Below are 27,719 nucleotides of genomic sequence, written 5' to 3' on the forward strand. Positions count from 1 at the left end.
GTCCATTTTTAGTTCCCCAAAGAAACTTTCAGTTAAAAGTAGTTAAAAGAACCATTTTTTTCTTAGTGTGAAAAATATTTTAATTTGAAGAACAAAATGGTTTCATGGATTTTTAAAGTTCTTCATGGAATCATGTTGTTCCAAACCTGCATGACTGCCTATCTAACAAAAGTAGTTTAGCAGAAGGTTGACACTTCTTTTAAAGTAAGTGGTGAAAACTTTCTTTCGAACATCTCTCTTTGCATTCCACAGAAGAAAGTCTGGAGTTTAGAAAGATTTGAACACTCCTAAAATTAAAGGTTCTTTATGCACTATGGTTCCATAAAGAACCTTTCCATTTGAGAAAACCTTCTTTGGAGTGGAAAAAGATTCTTTAGATGGTTAAAATGTTCTTCACACTATGAAAAAAAAACAAAAAAACACCGCAAACTGTAAACTCAAAAACTTGAGGACTTTATGGGGAAAAAAATGTATTGTATCAACTTAAAGTTGGATTGTACTTTAAACAAACGTAATTTAAAGTTCTACAAACTCAAAACATAATATTTTTACCTATGGATCCAAGTGAACTAGTGAAACTTGTGTTTCTGTTTGTTTAGCAAACTGAAAAGGTTACATAAAGATACTTCCAGAACAGAGTTTGTCTGACAAAAAAGAAAGTAGAACTTTTATAGTGTGTGTGTGTGTGTGTGTTTCTTTGGGATACCAAGAACTCCTTTTTGGTTCCTCCAGAAACCTTTATATTAAATTCAAATGTATTTGAGTAAATGCAGACTTTAATTTAATTAAGCTGTAAAATCCTTTTGGAACCTTTGAGTGTGTAGTTGTTTGTGAGTGTGTGTGTGTGTGTGTGTGTCTGTGTGTGCACGATTTTTGTTACGCTTGACCCACCATTGGGCGGAGGCTTGATGTCTGCTTCTCCTTGTTGGTTGGAGTTATCCGATTGTCCAGATTCTGCAAAGCCGACAGAAAGAGAGAGAGAAAGAGAGGAGGGGGAAAAAAGAGAGCAGATTAAGCACGGGACGGCTGGGTTCAGTCCAGAGGTGCCTGAATCAATTAGCAGATGTAGAACATTCTATATATTCTCTGCCAGCACATATTCAATGTAGCGCTGAGACGACACAGCTGGAAATGAGACATGCAAAATGCACTCCGGTTCTGGATCATTTACATGATATTCAGACAAAATCTGGACCTTTCTACGTGAAATCTGATGTTATGTCTTGTAGTTTGTTGGTATTTGACTTGTTATACATTATCGTACAAAAGTCTGGCAATGGAAGGATTTTTTAAATGTTTTTGAAAGAAGTCTCTTCTGCTCACCAGGGCTGCATTTATTTAAATAAAAACAGTAAAAAGAATTCGCATCAATGTTGTGCAACTCAATACTTTTGTGGAAACTGATACACAGTTTTAAAAGTTGTATTGAAAGTTCTTTTGTATTTTGTAACATTATAAATGCCTGTACTGTCACTTTTCATCAAATTAATGCATCCTTGCTGAATTTAAAAAAGTTTAGGACACAGATTACCATTAATATTGTTCATACTTTGAGTTGGTTAGTGAACAAATGTGTAGCTTATTAAACACCACAGACTTGAACAACTCCTCAGATTACATGGATTTCAGAATCAAATTCTGCCTAGGTCGATAAACAAAGATTATACTCCACTATTTTAATATGACAATATCAATATCTAGACATAAAACCACAAAACAGTCTTTCGACCATGAAACAAGATCTTTAGTCCGGCAATGTAGACCCCAGCTGTGTTAAAAACACAACTGGACTTGGTCAGTCGGGTCCAATGAAAAACACAGGTGAAACAAACTACCCACACCGCTGTCCATTTTAGGCTTGAAGTTGCGCTGCTAATCTAAAATCTATAAATCTGCAAAATATACATCTGAGAGCAGCCTGGTGAAACCCAACTCTGCTGTATAGCTCATAAGATGTAGACAAAGGCTGGTGCGCAGCCATCGAGTTGTTTGGACAATGTCTCCGTAGGCTTTTTATCTTAGAAATTATAGTGATCTTGGAGTGAGACCAGACCCCTGCGGCTGTTTGAATTGGCCGAGACTCACTACCCCCTTTTTTCTATATGCACTGAGGTTCTGACTAACTATAGACTTTAAGAAGGATGTCACTTGGTTACTTTGGCCTTTTCGTTCAGTCTGCTGTGAGTATTGATGAATGTTTCACCTCTTTAGCCAATCATACTTAGTGTTTTTAGCATGTTTGCTAGTTGCTAGGAGGGTTCTGGATAGTCGCTTGCTAGCCCAAGTCAAAAGAGCTTACCCTTCTATGATATTCTGGTCTGTAGATTTGCCTCGCAAATTAAGCAGTAGTGCTGTTTGGCCTTAGCATGCACCGCTAATTATGTGCAGCAACAGAATGTGGTTTAAAAAACCAACACTATACGTTTTGAAGGAAAAAATGAACACGACAGCCGCCTCTTTCCTTCTTTTCTCTCTCTCGCACCCCCTCGTTCGCTTGCTGCTGTTGTTGTATGGAATCCTGGCAGCCATCTTAGCGCTTGGCAGCCATCTTAGCATTGGCGGTACCAGAGCATTCCAGCTAGCTTACAAAAGCACCCACACACAGACGCACTCCTCTCAGAGAGAGAAAACCTCTCCACCAACGCACTATACGCTAAAAGCCTCGCAAATGAAGGTTATTTTCAGCTACTTGTGCTAAACGCTAATTGAGGGGGGAAATATCGACTGCCGCCACGTTTTGTTCGCAGATGCACACGTACTGATACTGTGAGCTGATATGTAAGTAAATGTGCTTTAATCGACTCAACTGGATGTAAAACACTATAATCAACTCTTGCAATCTCATTCTAAGTGTTAAATATTATATTCCTTTCAAAAACTACTATAGTGGTACCATGATGGCAACACATTGTTTAATGATTTAAAGATGCTTCGGTCCCGTTCTTTCAACTCAGTCCACCGAAAAAGCTGATTAACTCCTAAAAATCTGTATTATAAATACATAAATAATAAATGAATAAATAGATAATACATTATATAAATAAATTAATATTTTTATTTGTATATTTGTAAAAAAAAAAAAAAAAAAAAAACTTTTTCATTTATTTTAAAATTGTATTTATTTTATTTTATTTTTCCAATAAATTAATTTTTATTTTATTTGAATTTTTAGTAATTTTATTCACTTAATGTTTAATTTATTTCAAGTAACTAAATATGACTTTAATTTAAAAAATGTTTTTAGTTTTAGTTACTTATAATAAACCTGGCATTACCACGGTACATTTCATAAGTAACAAATACCTGCAATTCAATTAGATTAAAGGAGAAAAGTTATTCTAAGACGAATTATGTGACAAGTACACTCTTCAAATTGCAATCTGGCAGCCACATGCAGGCCACTATTGGTCAAATTTTATGGAATTCTAGACTGTTCTAATCAGAATCACTATTCCATTTAGCTAATTTTAATACCCGGGCTACCGATGGATTCTGTGAATTCAAAATAGATTCGTATTTATTAGCGCCCTCCGGTGGTGTGGAAGCATGAAGCGCAGCTTAAGGAGACATCTCGGATGACCTCCAATCCAATTACATGGCACATTAGTGAAGCTCACTATGCAGAACTGGACGCGAGTGAATGAGAGAGGCCGCGCTATTGGGCACAGACAAAGCGCAGATGAGCAGGGGGCCAGATCATCAAAACTCAAACACACAAAGGAGAGACTGTCCATTATTAGAGCAGAGACTCCAGCCCATGGAGTCCAATCAACACTGTTATCAGCATGCAACCACACACACACACACACACACACTCACACACAGCTACTGCATCCAACAATGTTCATGCTAATCCTTATCTTCCCGGCACACACAGTCAAAGGACCCCTGAACACACCATGCCAAAGATACTGGGTGACACACATGCACACACACACAGTGGCAGTATTTTTAACATGACAAAAGTGTTTTTACAATGGTAGAACACTTCTTGAGTAACTTTCAAATGAAAAAACATATTCTGACAGGGTATTTAAACCATGCCTAATCATCAAATGTTGATCATTTACACCCATTTCTTAAAAGTAGCCATCTTTTGACTCATTTAGCATGCAAATATTCATAATCGACCGTGCTTGTGAGAGCAAAGTCATATTTGCTATTATTTGCTATTATCATGATTTGCTTTGTATTGTTAAACTTAATAGGCTTGACCTATAGGATCTCAAAGGTTTTCACTTAGGCATTCTTCACTTTATTTCTCATACTTTGTGTTACTCCTGAACACTCAACTCTATCACAAACTTGTCCTGCACCATTTGTGATGTGACTTTTACTAAGCAATGAGATTCATGTTGTGTTAACCACTCAATAACCACACAAAACTCCTAATAGAAACACACTAAAGATCTTCCCTGCACCACAATTAAAGCTTCACAATTAAACACATCAGTTTACTGAGTATTACTTTGTTTCTTATAATATAATTATAATGTATATAATTTGTTGCAACTGAACCCCTGCCAAAAACTTTATAACAATCTACAACATTAAAAAAACATGACATCAACCAAAAACTTTTTTTTTTAAATTCAGGAATAACAAATAACTGATACACTAACATTAAAAAGTATGATATATATATAAACATTAAAGAAATGAAAACTTTTATTCAGCAAGGATACATTCAGTTGATCAAAATGATCAATAAAGATGTTTATAATGTTACAAAAGATTTCTTACAATATCTTTTTTTAACAGTTTTTTTTACTTTTTTATTAAAGAAAACATTTAAAGGTGTCCATGAATATGTTAAGCAACACATAGATAATTAGAAGAGTTTCTTAAACAAATCAGCATATTAGAATGATTTCTGAAGGATCATGTGACACTGAAAACTGTAATTACGCTGGAAAATTATTTAATTATTATATTTTGAAACAAATTTAAACAGAAAACAGTTATTTTAAATTATAATAATATTTCACGATATTGCTCTTTTAACTGTATTTTTAATAAAATGAATGTATCCTTGAAGAGCAGAAGAGGCTTCTTTCAGCTTCTTTCCTAACGTTTTTTTTTTAATTCTTTACCGATCCCAAACTCTTGAAAGATTGTGCATGTGGAAAGTAAAAGAAGAAACTAAAAAGGGTCAATTTTGAATTATATTAACTTCAAATGAAATCGAACCAAATGTATCCTTGCCCTAAAGAGAAAACATTACTTCTCTGTGTGTGTGTTTTAGTTGGAGAGGCATGTTAGATCCCCTGGATTCAAACGTCATGGCTTATGATGACAAATACATGGAAAATGTATACCGCATGAAAATGTGTCTGAAAAAAAAAAAGATACAAAAACCCAACGCACGCCTCCACACCTTAGGTACACACACACACACACAACGGTGCAGAATGAAGAGGCAGCACAGCTTTTCCAATTGGGTTTTGCTTAAGAGGTTTATCGGTATGTTGCTAAACATTCTGACCTTTTTTTTTAATCCGTAATGCGCTTAAAATGTTCCAAACCCTCCTAATCCCCACGGCGATCCCACACAGATGTTCTCTGAGCTCTTTTATTGGACTTTATTTGAGTATTTGCCCCCCTCCACCAGCACTTATTTATTCATTTCCTATCTTATGAAAGCACACTCCATCCTGTGCCCCGCGCCCCCTCAGCCCTGCGTTTCCCAGCAGCCCCTGCAGCGAGTGAAATCAGGTTTTAAAGGGGGTCTATACCTGCTCTGGCCCCACCCCCCCGGCCATGCATTTGTAGATTAATATGTATGTGGACGCTCGCGGGGGGCGGATATGAAATGTGAACGTGTAATGCGGCAGGTGTGTTTGGAGTTTGCATGTAAGCGTGTGTGCGAGCGTGTATGCGTGCGCATAGGCACATGGGTATTACGGTGGGAAACTGGCCATGGATTTGTGTTTCCTCTGGCAAATATGTCTGTGAGTGTGTATGTGCATTTGTATGCGTTTGGGTGAGCGTGTGCGTGCTGTTGATGCAATCACTAGACACACACATTGCATATTAAACATCATGTTCATGATGACGATATGCATATCCATGCTAGAGGATGATTTTTTTTTCTTTTTTTCTTTTTTTTTTATTACCCAAAAATGAAAACATAGTCTTTGTTTACTCACCCTCATGTCATTCAAACCTGTATGACTTATTTTTCTTCCATGGACCTCAAAAGGAGGCATTTAGTAAAGTGTTCAAGCTGCACTTTTACACACAGTGAAAGTCAATGGCAATTAAAAGCCACCCGCATGACTTTTATGCTCCTCTAAACCATAAAAATTTTTACTTAATTTTGACCTAAAACATAATATATGAGACGTATGGACTATTTTTATGGTGTTTTAATGTCATATTTGGAGCTTGACAGATGGTTACCAGAGAAAAAAACAGCCATCAGAATCCTGTTAATAAATGAAAATAACTATATAATCCTGTTAATAAATGAAAATAACTATATATTTTTGTTATTTAACCTTGTTTACTTTTATTTATTTATTTATTTATTTATTTGTTTGTTTGTTTCTTGTTTACTTTGCTATTTTAATTAAACTTAAGAAAATGTTTTTTTTCCCGTGATTTAATTTAATATTAATTTTAGCTGATACAAACTTCACCATCAATGTTGCAAATAAACAAATTAAAAGCAGTGTTATTTTAGTATTATTTACATACTATTACAGTATTTATTAGTATTGTAAATTAGCTTTTATTTTGATTTTTTGTTTTATTTTTATTTTCAGTTTTCCTCTTAATTTAAGTTTTAGTACTTTTATGGGTTTTTTTCTCACTTTTATTAGTCTTTGTAATTCAGTTTCAATTTCAGTACTTCACCTTAAACTTATTTTAGTGTCAGATTTATTTTAATTTATGAAAACTATTTGTAATGATTTTAGTTAATAACAACATGCTATGAAAATTATATGATTAATAAATCATAATACATTTTGCATAACTTAAACTTACTCAAAATAATTAAACTAGTTTCAACTTAAATTAAGTGATATGAGATTCAACTCAATTTTAATATAATATAATATATTTGATTCAACTAAAAAAATCGCAAATGGGCAAGGTGCAAGTGATTTTTAAGTAAATGATTACAGAGTTTTTATTTTTGGGTGAACTGTCCCTTTAAGGCCCTTGCATGTGTTGTGTTTACGACACACAAATGTAGATTCTCTACGTTTCTGTTTACGCATGTGTGTGTGTGTGTTTGTCTGGCCTGGGTCATGCCAAAGAGGAGCAGGTGTGTAGGGATCTGCCCTGCATCGTCCGTTGCCCATCTGTGTGCCCGTCTGTGCCCGCTCTGTGCCAACTACACACCCGGCACAGCACAGAAAGACGGCGAGAAGCAGAGCGGGGAGGGGGAACAGAGACGGTCGCAACAGCAGCTTTAACGCAAAAGAAACGTGGACACACGGTATGGCTGAGAAATAAAAAACTTGATGGGAAAAAAAAATTAAAAGAGAGAAAAACAGACAGAGAGAAAGTTGGCGTGCTGCCCATCTCTTTCATGTTCTGTCCTCTCCTCGTCTGATTAGAGAGATGTAACCAAGCAGCTGGCACGGATAGACACAGTCTGCCGCTCTCAGAGGATAACGGCCAACGTCTAATCTATACATTTACTATGTACACACATCAAAGACACACACACACACACCTTATCGTAATCTAATCCATTTACTATCCATGCAGAACTGAGCTGAAAGGAGAGCGATAACACAAAAACACACACACACACATACATCTATCCGTGGGTGTTTGTGTGCTGTGATTTCATCGTTGTTGCTCCAATTAAGCGTCTAAAACTTCCATCTGTATTTACACTGATGTAAACGCTGGCACTCACGGATGCAGTTCAGTTCTTAGTGTGTCTGGGGGGAAAATAGTATCTCAGTGGAGATTCTCATCAAATCTGAGCGTGGAGGGGTGTAGTGACTCTCGATGGCCACCAGGGAGCGGAGGACACAGGAAAAGAGGGTTTGCTGACCTCAGGAAGGTAAACGTTGGCCTGTAATAAACCGTGTTTAGAGTAAAACATATGTGGTCACGGTGAAATGGCCTGGGAGGGGAGCTGGAAGAAAATCTGATGACGTGCTACACCTCAAAGAGAATCTAAACGACTTTCTATAATGTTTGCTTTCTTTTGAACTCCCAAGATATACTGCTGTTCAAACGTTTGGGGTTGTAAGACTTTATGTTTTTGAAAGAAGTCTTTTATGCTCACCAATGCTTCATTTTAAGAGATAGTTCTGCCAAACGAAAATCTGGCCATGGTTTACTCGCTTTCGTGTCATTCCAAACCTGTATAACTTTCATTCTTCTGTGGACCTTAAAAGGAGACGTTTAGTACAATGTTCAAGCTGCACTTTTACAAACAATAAAAGTAAACGCAGACAGATGCCATTAAAAGCCATCCACATGAGTTTTACTCTGTATCGAGTCTTCTGAGCTGGTCACCTGAGCAGCCATTACCATCCTGTTCCTGAATGATTAAAAAATAACAATATATTTTTAGTTTTTAACCTTGCGGAGCTTAAGTTGTTTTAATTACGCTGTGTTATTTTATTTAAGCTTATTTAAGCTTAGGGAATATTATTGCAATTTAAAACAACTGTTTTCTATTTAAATATCTTTTAAAATACAATTTATTCCTATGATGCGAAACTGAATTTTCAGCATCATTACTCCAGTCTTCAGGAATCATTCTAATAGGATGATTTGCTGCTCAAGAAACATTAATTATTATCATCAATGTTGAAAACAGCTGTGCTGTTGCTGCTTCTTTTTTTTTTTTTTTTCTATCATAAACATCAATTATTATAAAAACAAATCTTTTGTAATAAAACACAAATCTTCAGAAACAACACAAATTCATTCAAAACAAACTTTAAAACATAAAATACAACCTTTAATATAAAAAAAATAATTATTAATATAATAATATTATTTTAACACAAATAAATGAATAAAACAAATCAAAAGTTACAAACACCCCAAAAATTAACATCCAATTGTTTTGAAAACCTAACAGCACACCTGCACTCATCAAAACACGATTCATGTCTGTTATCTGACAAATTATTAAGTTTTCTTAGGGTTCATATACTGAATGTTAGATATCTGACCAAACACTAAGTATAGTGCTTCTTGTCTTAGTGTACACCAATAATAAATGTTAACTTTCTAAGTAGGCTATGTCTTTTGTCTGGATGACTGTTTTCATGTGAGAGAATTATAATCACAGAAAACTGATTTCAGGAACTACAAATCAGGCGCAATGTGAAATAATGGGGTTCTGGGATGATTGTTTACAGGCTGAAGTATGTGAAGTATGCTAACAAGTCAGCTTGTATATCAGAGTATAAAAGATGTGAGGATGATATGAGCGCGTGTGTGGATCATGTGAGGCGGGATCTGCCAAAAAGAGAGACTGAAACTTAGAGAGAGAGAGACAGACAGGGAGAGAGACGTGGCTGAGCTGTGGGAACGTCCCATCTTGCCAAGAAAGTGGAGCACAGGGAGTGTAGAAGGAAGAGTGAAAGAGAGACGTGCTGGCTGAGATCACAGACACTGAGAGAGAGAGAGAGAAAGTTGGGTCTGTTGTCTTTTATGATGGAGTGGACACAACAGAGAGAGAGAGAGAGAGCAGGGCGATGATCATAATGCCACGATATAACACACACCGTCACAGCATTCAAACCCTGACCTTACATCTTCATGTCTACTTTTATTATGGCTCAAAGAAGAGATTGAAATATTGAAAGCAGAATGAAGCAAACAGTCAGAGCTATAAAATTAAACGTCTCATTTTGCTTTCCGCACCACACTGAGTTTACAAAAGAAATTTTATATACACAGAAAGCATATTAAATTCAAGCAAAGATTCTATTTTAATGTTTCAAATAAAATGTCAAAATATTGGTGAAATAATATTCCATCATTCAGCGTAACAGCCTACATATTTATGTAAAATTGAAACAACATACTTATTCTGACCTCTACTTATTAAAAAAAATGTCATCATACTAAATTAAAGTAAAAATAAATACAAAATATCAATAAAATAAAACAATAGTAACATTTAAATGTATATAAATTATACACACATTGTGTATATATATATATATATATATATGTGTGTGTGTGTGTGTGTGTGTGTGTGTGTGTGTGTGTGTGTGTTTATATATACGTAAACACAATACAAATATTAATAAAATTATTATATTTGTGTGTATAATGATATAGATAATGATAGAAGTGTGTGTTTCATTTATTTTACTATTGTTTTATTATATTTGTGTGTATAATGATATAGATAATGATAGAAAAAAAAAAAAAAAAAAAGTCATTTAACCCCTTAACTGTCACTCACATTTTTGAACAGAGACATGAAAGTGCACAATTTATATAATTCATTCAATGAAAACATTTTGTAACATGATACTGATGTGCCATTTTCACGGTAATGCAATGTCTGATTTTAAAAATGGGTTTCAAAGGATGAATTCTGAGATTTTAAGTTTTCAGCTGATATATAATTTCTGATTATTTCTAAAGTGTGATAGAGGAAAAAGGCAACGAAAAATAATTTTTTTGACAAAGGTCAAAACTCCTGTTATGATGTAGATTTTTGAGGGTGCACTCTTGTCATAAATTAATCTATTACTTTTCCTACATAATTTTTAACAAAAAACAGTGGTAAAACATCTATTTAGAAGTCTTTTCAACGATATATAGTTTGTCATGATTACATTAGGATTTAATTGTAATAGTGAAGTAAACTTATCCAAACAACAAACATACACGCCCTACATACAGAGAGCCACATCCAAACAACAGACATGCCCGCCTTACAGTTTGATAAAAAAAAAAAAAACCTGCATCTAATCATAGATGTCTTGTGTTAACAACTGTAAATTTAACAAGTGTCCTTTAGAAAGCTAACAAAACATTAAAATACCCACACACATTAAATTACTCAGCAAACACACTGGATGCACACATTAAGTAACACATATTGTAGCTGGTGGCTTCACATGTCAATCAGACACTCTCTTCCTGTGTAAATGGACACTTCTTCTCCAGAACCAGATGTAAAGTGGACCAGGCTTTATGACAAGACTCGACTCTCTCTGTTTCAGGAAGTCTGGTTTTCCTGTGCGGTCTTCCCTCTTCATCACACCATTACATAATGCACACAATATAAAGTACCATTCACACAACCTTTCTCTCCAGTGTATTCCAGCACAGCATTTCAATAACACAAACCAGCCTAACAGAGAACTACAACACGACTGAAACCCAGGGAACTACACAACTACACAAATAAAGCCATGAAACCCAGAGGCAGCTGAAAACCCTTGCTGAAGAACTGGAGTGGATTTATTTGGGCTGGTAAACGCACAGATAATCACTCCAAACTGAGTTGAGGTGTTTTATGAGCACTGTAAAACTACTCACAAACACATAAACGAATGGCTGTAAAAGAACGCATGTGCTTAATTTAGCTAATGAGGGTCTGAATAGCAGAAAGAGACACAGAGAGAGATAGTAAGAGAGAGGAGCATGGGATACAGATGATGAATGAACTAGAACTAGTCAAGCGATTCTATTGGACAATTACAGTTAACGGCATAAGCTACTAAGTAGCTTACTATAAAAAAAGTGAGTGAAGTGACATACAGCCAAGTATGGTGACCCATACTCAGAATTTATGCTCTGCAATTGGATAAACTTACACTATTGCTAAATAATGAACTAGAATTTATAAAATATAAATAACTTGAATGAATAATACTCACTTTCAACCAGCACAAGGAAAGTCAAGGAAAGTGAAATCTAAATTGAATGAATTTGAAAATTAATTAAAATTTCAGGATATATATATATATATATATATATATATATATATATATATATATATATATAAAGTGATGTGAAATAATGCCTTAAGTACAAATAAAGTTAAAGATAAACTACTAAAATTAAACTGCAACAAATGCAATTAATTAAAGAAATTAAAAACTAATAAAAAAGACAAAGCACATAAAATGATTAAAATTGATCACATTTAAATATAAAAAATGTAAATATGGCAAATGCACACAAGTTACTAAAATTAAACCTAAAATTAAAGATTAAAAAAATTAATAAAAAAGACAAAAGCACATATAAATTACTAAAATTTTAACTAAAAATATAAAAAGCCGATAAATAAATATAATATAATAGTATTTATAATACTAGAATAAATTTTAATTTGCTAATCTGCAACACTGATGAAGCTTGGTAAGTTAAAAGCTAAAGCTAAAATTAAGATAGAAAACAATGAAATAAAAGCATTTTTCAGAAGTTGAAATAATAACACAAAATTAACAAAAAGCTAAAACTAAGCAAGATGAAACACATCAAATAAAAATAGTTATTTCAGATGTCATCAGCAGCCTTTGACATCCCACCTGCAGATGGCGATACAGTGTGACAAGTTCTTTCGACGGCTGCACTAAAAATGGAGAAGCAACAGATTGCGTGAAAAAAATGTAGCAGTTCGTATGTGTCCGAGCATTATCTCATGATCTGATAGGGCGAACAAATAAACACGTCTCGACTTTCTATTTTCTTTAAAAGCATTGAGTGTCAGCCAGGCCCGCACACACTCACTTCCTTCAGTTACGTTCCCCGTATCATAGCACAGAAAGATTAGCTGAGAAAAACCCACGACCCGAGAAGACAGACCTCTTTATGTCACATGGAGGAACGTGAGAACGGGATGTTTTCCTCAATCTCTCATGAACTTGAGTCTGTGAGGAGAAACTATACCTAAAAGTCAACTATACCTAAAGTGAACCCTATTTACTTTCTTAAGCATGTGATTCTAATGTAAAGTTTGATCTGTTATCAAAATAAAACAACCTAACTTGACTGATTATCCCAAATGTCACATTATGGAATCAAAACAGTTTTGTGCGTGATTCAGCTTTTAGTGGCTCACCATTGATCCTTGAGCTAATAGATTTCCATCATGTATCAATCCACTTATAAAACTGAACTAATGTAATCTAATCCGGTCTGTATGGGTGCAGAGTTAAGCCTGTATCTCATCTGTCTTTGGGCCTGTTGGAGCAGATAAGACGTTAATGCTCTCAGCTCGTTCATCAGGACCTCACCTCCACGATAAGAGAATATTAAATCAGATCCCATGTCAGGAGGTCATGCGTCAAACTTATCCCGCTCATAAACAGCAGGTTAAATCTCTCCGTCTGTCTCGCAGGAATGAAGAGCGCTGGCAACGTGCTCGCTGAGAGGAAACAGAATCTGACAGGAGGAAAGGTGGAAACTGAGAACACCTCAGACCCAGAAGATCCGTCACAGTCATCCTCCCAAACACCTCGCTACAAATGCTCTTATCTATACAGTGAAAGTGGATACAGACTAGAGGGCCGCATTAATGCATTTTTCCATTTCACTGCGCTACTTTTCCATTGTTTTTCTATGTAAATACGTGCTGCTAGATGGACATGTTTGACAGTTACACTCATGTTTCTTGAGGTTTCTTGAGGGGAATGGTTAGAGAGTTTGACTCCTACCCCTAAGGTTGTGGGTTCGAGTCTCGGGCAGGCAATACCACGACTGAGATGCCCTTGAGCAAGGCAGCGAACCCCCCCCGATTCCCGGGCGCCACAGCATAAATGGCTGCCCACTGCTCCGGGTGTGTGTTCATGGTGTGTGTGTGTTCACTGCTGTGTGTGTGCACTTTGGATGGGTTAAATGCAGAGCACGAATTCTGAGTATGGGTCACCATACTTGGCTGTATGTCACTTCACTTTAAAAATGTTTTTGCAACGTCCTGCAAATGATACATTCTTCTAAAAACACAGAGCTAAAGTTAAAGTTCAAAAATGAGGCCTTGCATTTTTTCCTCCATCCCACTGCCCATGACTCACGTTTATCAAAGCAAATATGTTCTGTGTGAGTGACCCCTAGAGCTGCATGATTAAGGGAAAAAATGTAATTGTGATATTTCAGATTAAAAAATGTGATTGTGAAAAAAAGAAAAAAAAAAGCAGCTCCAGATTTGCTGTTTGAAGAGCTTCACATTTGGGTAATATTAAACAAATAAATGTATTATTTATAAATAAATAAATGTAATATACTCATTGCTGAACACAGGCATTAAACAAAAAAAAAAATATTGCTATTGTAATATTTGCATGTAAAAAAATTGCATTTAATAATGAAAATAAATAATAAAATAAATATTAAAGAAAATAATTATCACTAATGTAATATGACTAAAATAAAATGAGCATTTGATAATAATAATACTAATAAGTTGTTGTTAACAAGTATTACTACTGTAATATTTGATTGTAAAATAAATTAACATTTATTAATAATAAAAATTATTACTACGAATAAAAAATTTATATATGTAAGATATTATAATAATATATAAAATATTATATAAAAATGTTACTATTGTAATATTTGACTAAAATTAAAAACTAGTATTTAAAAATATTAATTAAATATATACATATTGAAATATGAATATATAAATTATATAAAACTACTACTTTTAATAGTAGAAATAATTTTTAGTTTGGAGTACAACTATTAAATTACAATTCTAATATCTATGGCTCTTTTGTTGTGTTATTATGACTCTTCTAAGGCTATTTATGGTCTTAATTTCTGAAATTTCAAATGTTAAACCACCAAGTTTTAATATTTTAATGAAAATACACAGAGAGCCATTTAAACTTTTTATTATTATTGACTACAGTCGGTTTATAAATGCATTTATTAATTTCATTAATATTTCATAATCACAATAATCCATATCGCAATTTGATTTTAAAAAGGTGAATTTTTTTTTACGTTTTTTTTTTTTTTTTACGTTTTTTACCTCATAGGCATCCATACAGTTGCTATATTTTGAATGTATTTGACAGCTTTAAATGAGGAAAACACTGAACTGAAGTCATTATTCAGTAAAAAAAAAAAAATATAATATATATATATGTATATATTATAGCCTGAATGCACTGTAAGTCGCTTTGGATAAAAGCGTCTGCTAAATGCATAAATTTAATTTTTAATTTAATTTAATTTAATTTAAAAATCCCGTCGTAAGCCATAGTCACCATCTGGTTTTATTGTATGATAAAGACCAGCCTTTATATTCTGCTAAATGGATTATTTGGTGTTCAATTTATAATTCACTGCATTCAGGATCATAAAATCATTTTGATTGACATGAGCAAACTGAATTTTCATTTTTTGGTGTACTGTCCCTTTAAGAATCTCAGCCTGGGAAAACAATTCTGTGTGAAGTGCACAAATAAACAAGCATACTGTATCTCACTGAAGTAACACACCTCGAGCAATTTTACCAGCTAGATTAACAAAAGCACAAAGTGTTTCTCAGGAGAGCAGGAGAGTTGCAGGAGAGTCTGAGGAACTTTGGGAGCCTGTCGACAGGGTGGAGAGAGACAGACAGATAGAGAGAGAGAGAGACAGAGAGACTGAGGTATATGTTGAGACGAGGGACTGCATCTGTTTGGCTCCTGCTCCATCGGAGTCTAGTGTTTCACACTACGCCTCTGGGATCTGCCATTCCAGCCAACGCTTTATGAAAAACAGCTTTGGAAAGAGATGGAGAGAGAGAGAGAGTGAGAGAGAGAGATATTGGAGGACAAGGGGGTGAGATTAAAACAGGAAAAGCAGAGGAGGTGTGAGGGAAAGTGAAGGAGGAAAAGAAAAAGTAGGTGGAGGGATGCGACAGCGAGACAGAAAAAGAAAAACAGATGAAAATGCGGAGAGACGTGTATGTGTGTGAGCAGAGACCTGAATGAATGAAATTAAATAAGACTGACAGGCCAGAAATACTCTGGAGCTACACAGTTCATTAGAATCTGCTGAATTCTTACCCATTTTCTGCACTTCTAATTTTGAGGGAAAATCTGAAGAATTCTGTGGAATGGAATTTTCTCTGGATTGCAATTTTGTGGAATAGAATTCTGGAATGGAGCTAAATGTAAAACTGCTACATGCAAACATGACAAAATTAGACTAAATATTTACAAATTAGCATTGCTCACGATCAAAGTATCTCGTGACGAGAATAAAATGCATGTTAGCAATGCTAAATGACTGACAAAAAACAGTTACAAACTGTAGAAAAGCAAGATATGCACCAACCACCTTTCCAAACTTGTAATGTTGGCAACAAAAGAGAAATATTAAGGGCTCCCTACAGTTTTCCACCGAAACAAAAGCTTGGTTTCATGTTTGAAAATTAATAAATTAAGACAAATTAAATTTGTAATTTCACAACTGTACTGTAAAACAGCATGTTTAGTATTTTTTATAAAAACTATTTTTTGTTGTTGTTGTTATTATTATTACTATTTTATAGACATATTAAAATAAGATCACAATTACAATACTAAAATGTATTTTCTTCAAAACTTCTTCATTTTCAAACATTAAACCACCAAGCCTTTTTACTTTAGTTTATGAAATGATTCAGTTTAAATTTATGAAGTGATTTGATAATCGCACTAAGAAATATTAAGATTTCAGGTTTATTTCAAAACTGACATGACATGACACGACATAAAAAAATAAAATAAATACTTAATTGTTTGTTTTACAGTGAAATATTATAGTGTTTATTTATTATTCTTATTATTGATATTAATTATTATTATTATTATAGTTATGTTGAAATGTAATCACAATTTTCGGACAACTTTGCAGCACTATCAGAGAGAAAACAAACGCAATTAATTTTTTTCCCCTCAAATCATACAGTGCTAATGAGTGCACATTCAAAACCGCCCCTGAGCTCTCCAACTTGTTAGAGAGTGAAATGTGTGTATTTATGATAAAATGCCAGCCTACGACACAGGAAATGGGAAAGTCTGCTGAAATGCACTCAGATAAAACAAACTGCAGAGAGAGAAAGAGAGAAATGCAACTGTAGAGTGAGTGAGCGGCGTATTTTTATGAAGCTTAATCAGAAACAGAGGAACTGAGCAAAGTTTACATGTGCTAATAGCAGCGAGATAGAAGAGTATGGCAGGAGGTACAGTACACACACTGAAAACTACTGCAGCTGCCACTGACAAAATGGACTGGAAAAATCAGATTGCAAAGGTTGGAAATGCACTTAGTTCATGATTCACTTTCCTCCCTCTCTGTTCTCCTTCAGTGCCTTCGCTTTTCTTTCGGCCTTTTTTTTACTTTCTCCCAACTACGTCTTATGGTCATGCAGACGAACAGACGTCTATTAATATAAAAACCAAAACATGAAACATCAAACCAGACAGAGAACACCACCATAAGCAGGAGAAAAATGAAAAAAATGATGGAGGAAAAAAAAAACTGATAGCTAAACAAATATGTCTTGAACTGGAAAGGCCACATCCTACTTTCTATAGAACACAACAACATGTAAATTATGTGAGTAAAATTCTTATGAATTTTCTCAAGAAAAACCTATTTCTTTTTTTTCTTTCTTTTTTTCTTTTTTTTTTTTTTTTTTTGAGAAATGGATTACATAAGCCATTCAAGAAAGACTTGACGATAAATGCCATAAGTGAGCCAAAAGCTGTTTAACTGTACTACACTTCTCACAATTCTTCCGTGCAATCCAGTCAAAGTCATCTAAACCACAAATTATACAACATATAACTTTAGATATATTTATACTATAGTCAATGTATAAAAGAATAAAAAAAAATAAAAAATACTGTAAAACTGTTTTTGGTCAGTTCTTGGTACCTAATGCATTAATTAATGTTAACGCACTGGCTTTCAGTTTGCAGTCTTGCGGTGTAAGGCCCTGCTCTTAAACTGAACTCCAGCCATGAGTTGATGTAAGCAATACCTCCTGAAGACCTCTATCTGTCTCTATCACTCCCCCTAAGCTCTGTGCTGACCGCCCTGCCATCATTCTGACCGGGTCAACGGCCCCTGTCGCTCACGTCCCCTCCTCATCATCCTCTTCTTACAAACCTAATCCTGCAGAGCTTTACATCTTAAACCCTCCAGAGCTTGCGCACTTGAGATGCCAAAGAAATTAAAAAATGTTTTTTGAGTGTACAAGCTGAATCTAAACACTCTGAAATACGCTTGTGTATCCCACCCTCTCTCTGCACCAGTCAGAACGCTCTCTTTCGTTCGTTGCCCAGTGTCTCTGGCCAATATCGCCGCTTGTTGGAACGCTTTATTATATCAAATTTACAGGCTGTGGGTTCTGGCCAGGTGGACCAGAGGGCCGCAGGAACGCCTCACTCAAATAAAGTCACTTCAAATCAGCTCTAATGAAGAAAAGAGCTGCCTGCTGGACAACACAGATATACAAACCCTCGCTGCATACCCATAATGCATTTCACATATTTGAAGAGAAGGGATACAGTCAGCTAATGATCAGAACCTTCAGAAAGTGTTATGAAACAGACCTCAAAGACTTTAATGGTTTCATTAAATAATTAAATAGTTAAAAAATATATATTTTCCAAAAAATATTATGCATCACAAATATTAAGAAATGTTTCTTGAGCAGCAATTTTGCATATCTGAATGATTTCTTAAGGATCATGTGACACTGGAGACTGGAGTATTGATGCTGAAAATTCAGCTTTGCATCGAAGGAATAAATTACGTTTTAATATCTATTCAAATAGAACACAATTATTTTAAACCATAATTTTTTTTTTTTTTTTTTTGAATATTGCTATTTTTATTTTATTTTTAAATCAAATAAATGCAGCCCTGGTGAGCATAAGAGTCTTTTTTCAAAAACATTTTTAAAAACTCAAAATCTAGGTTCTCTGTGTGTACAGTGAAGAAATGATAACCCATGATGTGTCCAGTATCATGTTTATGTATATATTAAGCGTTTATGACGGCCTTTAGAGTTTTCAGCGATGTGAATGTTTGCGTTTGTTTCTGAGCACAGGCAGTGCTAGAGTTCTGGAGTCAAACCAAAGCCCTAAAGTTAAATCCACTGGGTTATGTAAGGTAAAGCTCTAAATCTCCCAATGCCTGATGTTATATATTACTGTAATTGCAAATGAAAAAAAATCCCAGAGGAGGGAGGAGGAGGAGGAGCGGGGGGGTCCAGAGAAAGAGTGGGAAACGAAGAGAGAAACGCTCAGCTAATGCAACAGGTTTAGTGACGACCTACTTTTAGCCCACAGACAATTCTTTAGCAGGAGGAAGAAAGTAAGAACTATTTACTCATCCTCATGTTGTTGACTTCATTTCTTCCATGTTGCTTCCATACAGTGAAAATGAATGGCTGTCAAACTCTAAAAAGCACCATAAAAGTATCTGAAATGAGTCCATACAGCTTCTGCACTATATTACAGTTCGCAAAGCTTTTTATAATTGTTGGACTGAAACTTCTCATGCAGTTTCTGCCAAAATGTCAAACCTAGCTAAATGTTTCTTCAAGAGCGCTGCAGTGATGACGCATTTTTGCAGGCCAACCCAGATGTTAATGTTACCCTGGTTCCCTCGACTAAAACCCAGTAGGATGTTTCCATTGGCTTTTGGATTATTGCATAAAAAAGCTGTGTGAGCAACAAAAGTTTAGGATTCTTACATGTATTGATAATATGATAATCTTTATAACTTAACACAACTTTTAAAGCCTAAACACAACTGCTAAAAGTAAAAAGCTAAATGTAGGTTATAAACAAACTAGATAACAGTTACATGACCATTAAGCTTTCAACAACTCTTTCAGAAACCATTCTCCCTGAAATACTGGGTTAGAACAGTTTTAAAGAACGTGATTATGAACACAATGAGGCTGTAAAAGTGGACTGATGATGAGTTTTCCTGTTCGGCATAATGTCCACAACAACCTCCATAGTCCAATTTAGTCACTTGTTGGCAGTTCAAGACAAGTAATAACTTAAAATAATTCACAAGAGGGCATTACTGATGTCGTAGAATAAAACGTGAATATATCTTGAGCTTGTGGCTTTACACTCATCTCACACAAAGCTACTGTAAGGCTTCAGAAGAGGTGGGATACAACGTTTAAGTCAAAATTACAGCAAGTCATATAAATTATGACAGAATTTGAATTTTTGGGTACAATAGAGTTAGAATATTAAGCCACACCCACTTTTTCTGCTATAGGCCACACCTTCTGGTGGCCCTCAGGAAAAAACTTTTCATCTCTTGGACGTTTGTAAACAAGTAATGAGGGAATAGGAATTATTGTCTACATGCTGGACCTTTGCAAATTTAAGAATTGTTTTTTGAGATGGTGATTGAGTTAAGAAGTCTAAAACGTCACAAAGGAGGAAAGGATCGCAGTCTGGTGTGCTGACATGAAGAAAGTATCCAATCAGCGGCTTCATTAGGGGAACCGGAGAGCTTCATCATCATTATAGTCTCCTTCAGCGCTCATTTTGCCTTCTGGATGGGATAATTCACCATGTGATTTCACTTACGGTGGATTACGCCTCACATCCAACTGGAAAGAAGATCCAACAGAGGTCTGCCTGAGCCCTCATTTCTCTCCTTTGTGGGAGCCGCGAGATGAAAAGAGACTCTCCTGTATATTTTGCCCTCGTTTTAAATTGCACCGTTTTCCAAACTGCAGATGTGGGCAGCTGACCGCAGCTACCCCCGGATCGGCTGTTCTCAACAAGGAAATACAACAGGGAATGGAAAGAAGAAAAAAAAACAGTGAACCACTTCCTATCTCATACTGTATAAACAGGACGAGCTCCACACATAAAGAAGATGAAAAAAGAAAGACTGGGATATCTAGTGCACTTGAGTTTCTCCAACGCTTTATAATTTCTTCACTGTTATCATTTTGACAGAGCTTTGGCAACCAGAACAATGTTGTTATAGTGAATCTCCTCCAACTGTAGCTTGAAATCAAGAATGTTTGAAAGAAAGTTTAAAGTTAAGTTTGATTGAAGGAAATAATGATCAAAAGATAAAAAAAAAAAAGGAAATGTGAACACTTAAAAGAAAGATAGAAACAAGGTTTTTCCCTTTGAATGTTTTCCTAGAATTTTTTAGAGAAAGAGGAAGTTTGGAAAAGTTGTAAAAGGGTTTGAAAGGGAAAGAAAGAAAGAAAGAAAGAAAGAAAGAAAGAAAGAAAGAAAGAAAGAAAGAAAGAAAGAAACTGACATTTCGAAAAAAGAAAGTGTGAAATTAAGTTTGAAAGTTCCCAACAAAGATTGATTGATGAAAGGAAAAAGTCTGAAAAAAAGTAAAAAAGAATGTTCAAAAGTTTGAAATCAATGATAAGAGGAAAGAAAACACTAAAAAAAAAAAAAAAATAAGTCTAAAAGGAAAAACTTTAGAAGTTTGAAAAAGTTTAAACAAAGTTTGCAAGAAAGTTAGTTTGAAAAAGTTAGAAAGTTTCGAAATTCTTAAAGCTTAAACAAAATTTTCAAAAGAAAATTTTAAATTAATAAAAGAAAATAGAAGTATTATGTTTTTTTTTTAAAACATAAAAAAAAATTGAAAGATCTAAAGGAAACCATTTGGAAAAAAAAGCTAAAATGACTGTTTAAAAGAGTATGAAATAAAGAAAATTCAAAAGAAAGTTTGCCAAAATCTTTTTAAAAATTTGCAAGGAAACATGTAAACGGGTAACAGAAAATCTATTTTTTTTCCTTTCAAGCTTACTATAAGAAGTTTAAAAGACAGAGTACAGACTGAAAGAAAGAAGGTTTGATCGACATTTATATCTAGCTACCTGAATAACAGCACAGCCAGTTTCACAGCACAGACATCTGAAATGAACACTACCACCCCTTTTCAGTAGTTTTGCAACAATAATGCAAGAAAGCGTGTTAAGAATGTACTACATATTTATGTCCACAGAGTTTAAATCCCATCAGATTTCAAGCAGGTGTGAAGGCAAATCAACTAAGATTGCACTACCACATGACTTCCACACAGCATTAGACCAGGTCTGCTATCAGATGCCAGACGCTGGTCTGACCTTGCTGGAGTTATATTCAGAAAAGCACATCAAAGTCTTTCAGTGAACAGCAAAGTGAACATTTGTTTTTGTAGAGTGACTGGGCCAAGCGTCCGCATTGAAGCTGCAGTGAAAATCTTCATTACACCCATACAGCAGCAACAATGGAGCTCGTCTGCCGCTTCAAACACAAGGTGCCTGACAGCAACTCGAAAGAGGAACGTCTCATTCAGGCCAGGGAACGGAGACAGTCTGAAGAATGAGAGCTATGACTCCACAATATCTCTCTCACTCTCAGAGAGCTGAGAAACGCTGTCAAGAACACAATCTACACTGTAAAAATTATTTTTCAAATTAAATTAAACAAAGAAAACTGGAGTACAATTGACAAGACATTTATCCATTTAGCAGATATTTTTATCCAAAGCGACTTACAGTGCATTCAGGCTATAATTTTTTTTTTTAATATTTGTATACATTTTTAGTATGAATATTACTTATGTAATTAATATTTATAATGTATTCATTAATTAATTTATTATTATTATTGATTAATATTATAATAGATTAATAGTTTTCTTAATACAATTACTACTTTTATGATAATTTACATACTGTATATGCTAATTGCAATTTTAAAATATTACAAAACTGTAATACAGAATGTAGTAAAAATACTGAATATTTTGATTCTACTTTTTTTGATCAATTTTTACTGATAATTATTAAAAATCACTAAAAGTAAAATATGTCCTAAAATATTACAATTAAAATGATTTAAATAATTACATATCCATATATATTCAGATATATCTAAACCACATTAAAAGTATACTAGTTAATATATACCCAAAAACGTAAACAAAACCATAAGTGGTCACAAAAAAAATATTGATATATGAAATATGATCAAGACAATGTTTTCGCGAGATCCACCCCAGAACGTGTTTCTGTAAAAAGCATCACATCGCCCATTTTTGGGTCAGCCTTGCCTTCGACTTAAGGCAGCACAGAAAAGAGGACAAGCTGATGTTGGATTTGATTCTGGGAGACGTAGTGTGGACGTGGTTCCAAGACGTAGCTTGGGTTTCTCTCTCTGCTGGCCTGTTGCTGTCAGTCTGGGCGCCTGCTTTGGTTCACGGCTCCCTGGGCAGAGTGCGGAGCCATGCAGGAAAGACTTACTGCAGGAAATACCTCACCGATAGTCACCCCACTGGGACCGTAAGACGAACGAATAAAAAAAACCCAACAAGGATCGAGGAGAGGGGGATGAGATGCAGGTCTGGAAATGCTTTCAGCAGAACAGGGCCCTGAATGGCTCTTTAATTAGAGTTATATGAGACGTTGTATAGCGCTGCTTTCCACACGATCAGCTCACTTTTGCTTATTTCTCCAGTCACTAGATTGGTGAGCAATTGGCGCTGCATTCCCAAGCCCCTTGTGTCCCGTCGAATGGAAGAACGGTGAGATCCCACAGGCCACATAAAAGATTGATGGTAAGCCTCTCCAAGGTTGAGTCTAGAGGGTTAATTATATATCTGTACCGCGTAAGAATGCCCTTCGCTTAAAAGCTCCGCAGAGCTTTGTTGTATGAAGTGCGGTTGTCTGACTAAACTATGGGAAATGAAAGAAAAAAATCAGCTCACCCCAGCGTTTGCAGGTTTTCATTTCTCAAAATGAAAATCAATCTTAAAATATGAACAGGCGCCAACGACAGGGGTGGTATCGGCAATCACAGCGAAGGCCAAACCCACGCTGGAATTGAAATATCACAGAAGGAAACCCAAGTCTAAATCACACTGTTTCTGTTGAATTTATTGAGCTAAAACAGGGGTGCGAGGTGATTCGAGAACAATTTATTTCAACGTTTAAATATTTACTAATTCAGTATAATATACAATATAAATACAAGTTCTTCTGAAAAGCATAAACACTCAATAGTGTATTCAAAAATGTCATAATTATGACCTTTTGTCTCGATTTTGAGTTTTAAATCTAAGTTTTGAATTTTAATGTGATAATTGACTGTTCGCAAAGAGCTTAATTGACAGGCAATCTGACCAATCATAACACAGAATCCGCCAACAAACAAATCAGACATTAGAGTAGATTAACTTTGGGGGACTTAAACTTGAAAAATGGATTAGAATTGAGTTCCGATATTCATTCATGTTTATTTGATGCTTCAAGCAAGAAAAGACAACCAGTTCACATGCCGCTTGTAATGAGGCACTACAGTGATCTGTCACACAACATTAAAGAGCCACAAAAAAGTATATGTTGTTTGAATTTCTTAAGAAATGACAAAATTTGAAAGCTGAAACCTTGTTTCATAGCAGAAGTAACCTGCTCTGTCTTGTCTGATGGTGTGCTGTCAGTTTCCTCTTTGCGTGAGAACATGACGTGTAGTGTGTGAGCGGCATGGCCCAGACATAGCAACAGTAACTAAGGAGGACAGGTTGTTGCGAAGGTATGTATTTAATACCGTCAATTGTCAATTTTATCTCAGTTTTATCTTATAATTATGATGCAGTGTGTAGTAATTTCTTGTAGTAAATTGTCTTTTTATCTTAATTTTGAACTTTAATGTCATAATTATGACTTCTCAATTTCAAACTTATCTCATAATTATGTTATAGTGCGTCACAATTTCAACCTTTTCCAGTGACTCAATTTCGAATTTTAATGTCATATTTCTGACTTTATCTTAATTTTGAATTTTGAAGTCATAATCATAACTTTCTCAATTTCAACCTTTTATTTCATAATTATGATGTTGTGTGTTGTAATTTCAATTTTGTCATAATTTTGACTTTTCTCAAATTTGATATCTCAATTATGACATTTTATCTCAATTTTCAAATGTTAATGTCTTATTCAAACTTTTTTCTCATAATTGTTGTAGTGTCTCAATTTTGACTTTGTCACTGCCTTTTTAACTATTTCAATTTCGAATTTTAAAGTTTTAAAGTCATAATTATGACCTCATTTTCAACCATTCATCTCATCTTTACAATTTAGTGTCAGAATTTCAATTTAATTATACTTTTTATCTTAATTTTGAATTTCATTCTCATAATTATGATGTAGCATCTCATAATTACAATTTTTTTTTATTTTCAAAGCATTATTTTTTCCCCCTTTGTGGCAGAAATGGGCTTCCACTGGATTAAAACTCAATCTTAAACATTAAAACAATAATAAAACACAAAATGGACAAAGGTTACATACACAAAAAAAATAAACCACATCATTGCTTTGGCCAACAGAAATCATTTTCAACACATACTTTAACTACTTGCCCCAACCTGAAAATACTCTTCTACTGAGAACACCTTTCAGGTAAAATCAACAAATTCCAAACTATGAGTGCAATTTATGACAGTTTAAAAACTAGGTGTTTGAAACCAACATACATAACCACTATAGAGAAAACAAGCATTTGTGTCACTGGACATTTGACACTCTATATCGTTACTAAGATAAAGTCCTTGTGTCATCTGCCCCACATGCCCCTATTTATATACCTACATACTACAACAACAACATTAATCTGGGGTAAATCTGGTGCTAATCGGCAAAAAAAAAAAAAAAAAAAATTCCCCAAATAAATCTGCTGTTTGAAAGAATCATGAGAAAGTGGATCAATCAGCCGTACTAACCTCAGTCCAAACCCCTAAGACCTGTCAGTCAGTAAAGTACAAATCCCTCTAGCTATAATCACTGTCTCACTCTGATGTACCATCACTGTAGGACATGCAGAAGCAGCCCTGTGTAACAAAATAAATCTCATCTGATTTAAACATTAAGAAGCTTGATTTTTCCCCCCCTTTTTTGACATTTACTGCAGTAAATTATCAGTACAACAGCATGTGTGGAAATGTCATGTGGAGGATTACAGTTTCAGTTAGTCTCTGCAGTGCATTGCCTACAACCACAATCTATCTAACCTTTAACCTTCAAAACTTAAAGACCAACCGTCTTCTACAGTTTTGCAGCATATTTGGATTGCAATTCTGCATCTAAGCCTGCTGAACAACTCTAGCAGCTTCTCTCTTCAAATCTCAAGATGAATTAACAACCACAAACAATCATCATTCACTCTTTCCCTCCCTCTCATACCTCCTGCTTTCCCAAGATGCACTGGGGGAGGTTTCTGTCAGGAGACGGGTCTCCCCTGCACCACGGAGCTCACCGCCCAAACCACATGCCGCTGATCACACATGTGCAAGACACACATATACGGGCCTCTCTGGCTGGAGTGCAGTGTGTGTATGATTACAGTAGCTTATGACAAAAAACAAACTGCAGAAATGTGCTGAGAATGGTGGAACACGACTTGGCATTAGGGATGTTAATTTCGGTTATTTTTTCTAAACAACGACCAACGCTCGTTAACCGATTATTAACCGTTAACCGACAAGATTATTTTAAAACAGAATTGAATTAAATTAGAAAAGATAAGTGTCTGTTAACCTTTAACAATGCTAACATTTGTTTCCCTTAGACTAATTTTACATGCGCAAAAAACAGCAAACAACAGAACATCAGGATTCACATGGTCATCATATCACATCACAAACCTGCAGCGCTTCTGTGAGCAGAGAAAAAAAAAAACATAATAAAGCAGCTATAATATTTATACAAATAAATAGGCCTATAAAAAGGAAACAGATGGCAGAAAGCGACATCCTATTTTTCTTATAGAAAAACTGTGCAACAAGTAGCCTAGTATGCAGAGTTTTGGTTCATTTTTGTGCTGCACAAAAGGAAACAGATGGCAGAAAGCGACATCCTATTTTTCTTCAGGCTTATTTTACAAAAGCACAAAAATTAGTTTTTATTGTGAATGTACACAAATAAATGCAAACCTTTTACAATTCCGATTATCTGTATGACTAAAAAGAGTAGTTGCTTCCACTGTTAGAAGGAAAAAAACTCAAGTTATTGCGTGCTACCAGTTTATCCTTGACAATGCAGACTGTTCATTATCATAATAAAATACAGTCAGTCAAACATATGGGGAAAAAACACACTGCTCAGTTTAAATATGTAGTACAATCTGTCCCGTTAAGTGTTATCACTGTACCGCCGTGAAATTATGCAAAACATTTTGTTTTACGTGGATATTGGAACGCGAGTGAAGTAGGTTACATAATAAATAATAATTTGTCATTCAAATACACTGTGAATATGGAAACATTTGATTTTGTTTTGAATGAGAGACCCAACGTTGGTTTCAGTTTAGTTTTAGCCTAAATTAATTAGTTTTGGCTTGTCGTTTATGTTGCTATAGCTTCTTATATTTTTAATTCTTGTTCTTTTCTAAATACTGTTAATTGAAAGGCTTTGTTGTGGAGTGAGGGGGACTAAAATAGCCTAGCTATGTTTACAGTGTTTATTATAATGTTTGTAAACATTTCGCGTCGGCATTAGGCCTTTTCTGAATGAAATAATAAAATGTGACTTATACGGACTTTTTTTTCTCTAAAAAAACACAGTTTTTTTTTATACGCGTATAGTTCTTAAAACCCATGCAGCAACCTTTTTAAATATTCGATAAATCTGGAATATAGATAAATAAATGACTTTTTAAACCATTTAACTACGTATAATAGGTCAAAACTCTTAAAAGCTTAACCAGTTAAATGACATCCCTACTGATCACAGGAAAACTAAAACACGGTGCCACTAGAACCTGATTTCCACATTG

General features: G+C 34.8%; 1 protein-coding gene across 21 annotated transcripts in view; it reads right to left on the minus strand.

Annotated features, from left to right (window-relative positions):
- nfixb (nuclear factor I/Xb) overlaps positions 1 to 27,719 on the minus strand; it is a 152,865-nt gene that overhangs the window by 25,864 nt on the left and 99,282 nt on the right. For all 21 annotated transcript variants that reach the window (XM_042719616.1, XM_042719617.1, XM_042719624.1 and 18 more), the window contains one exon: positions 892 to 954. In XM_042719616.1, the coding sequence (XP_042575550.1) occupies positions 892 to 954 (63 nt within the window). The remainder of the gene's footprint in view (positions 1 to 891; positions 955 to 27,719) is intronic.

The sequence above is a fragment of the Cyprinus carpio genome, chromosome B3 (assembly GCF_018340385.1).
Source record: "Cyprinus carpio isolate SPL01 chromosome B3, ASM1834038v1, whole genome shotgun sequence".
Classification (NCBI taxonomy): Eukaryota; Metazoa; Chordata; class Actinopteri; order Cypriniformes; family Cyprinidae; genus Cyprinus; species Cyprinus carpio.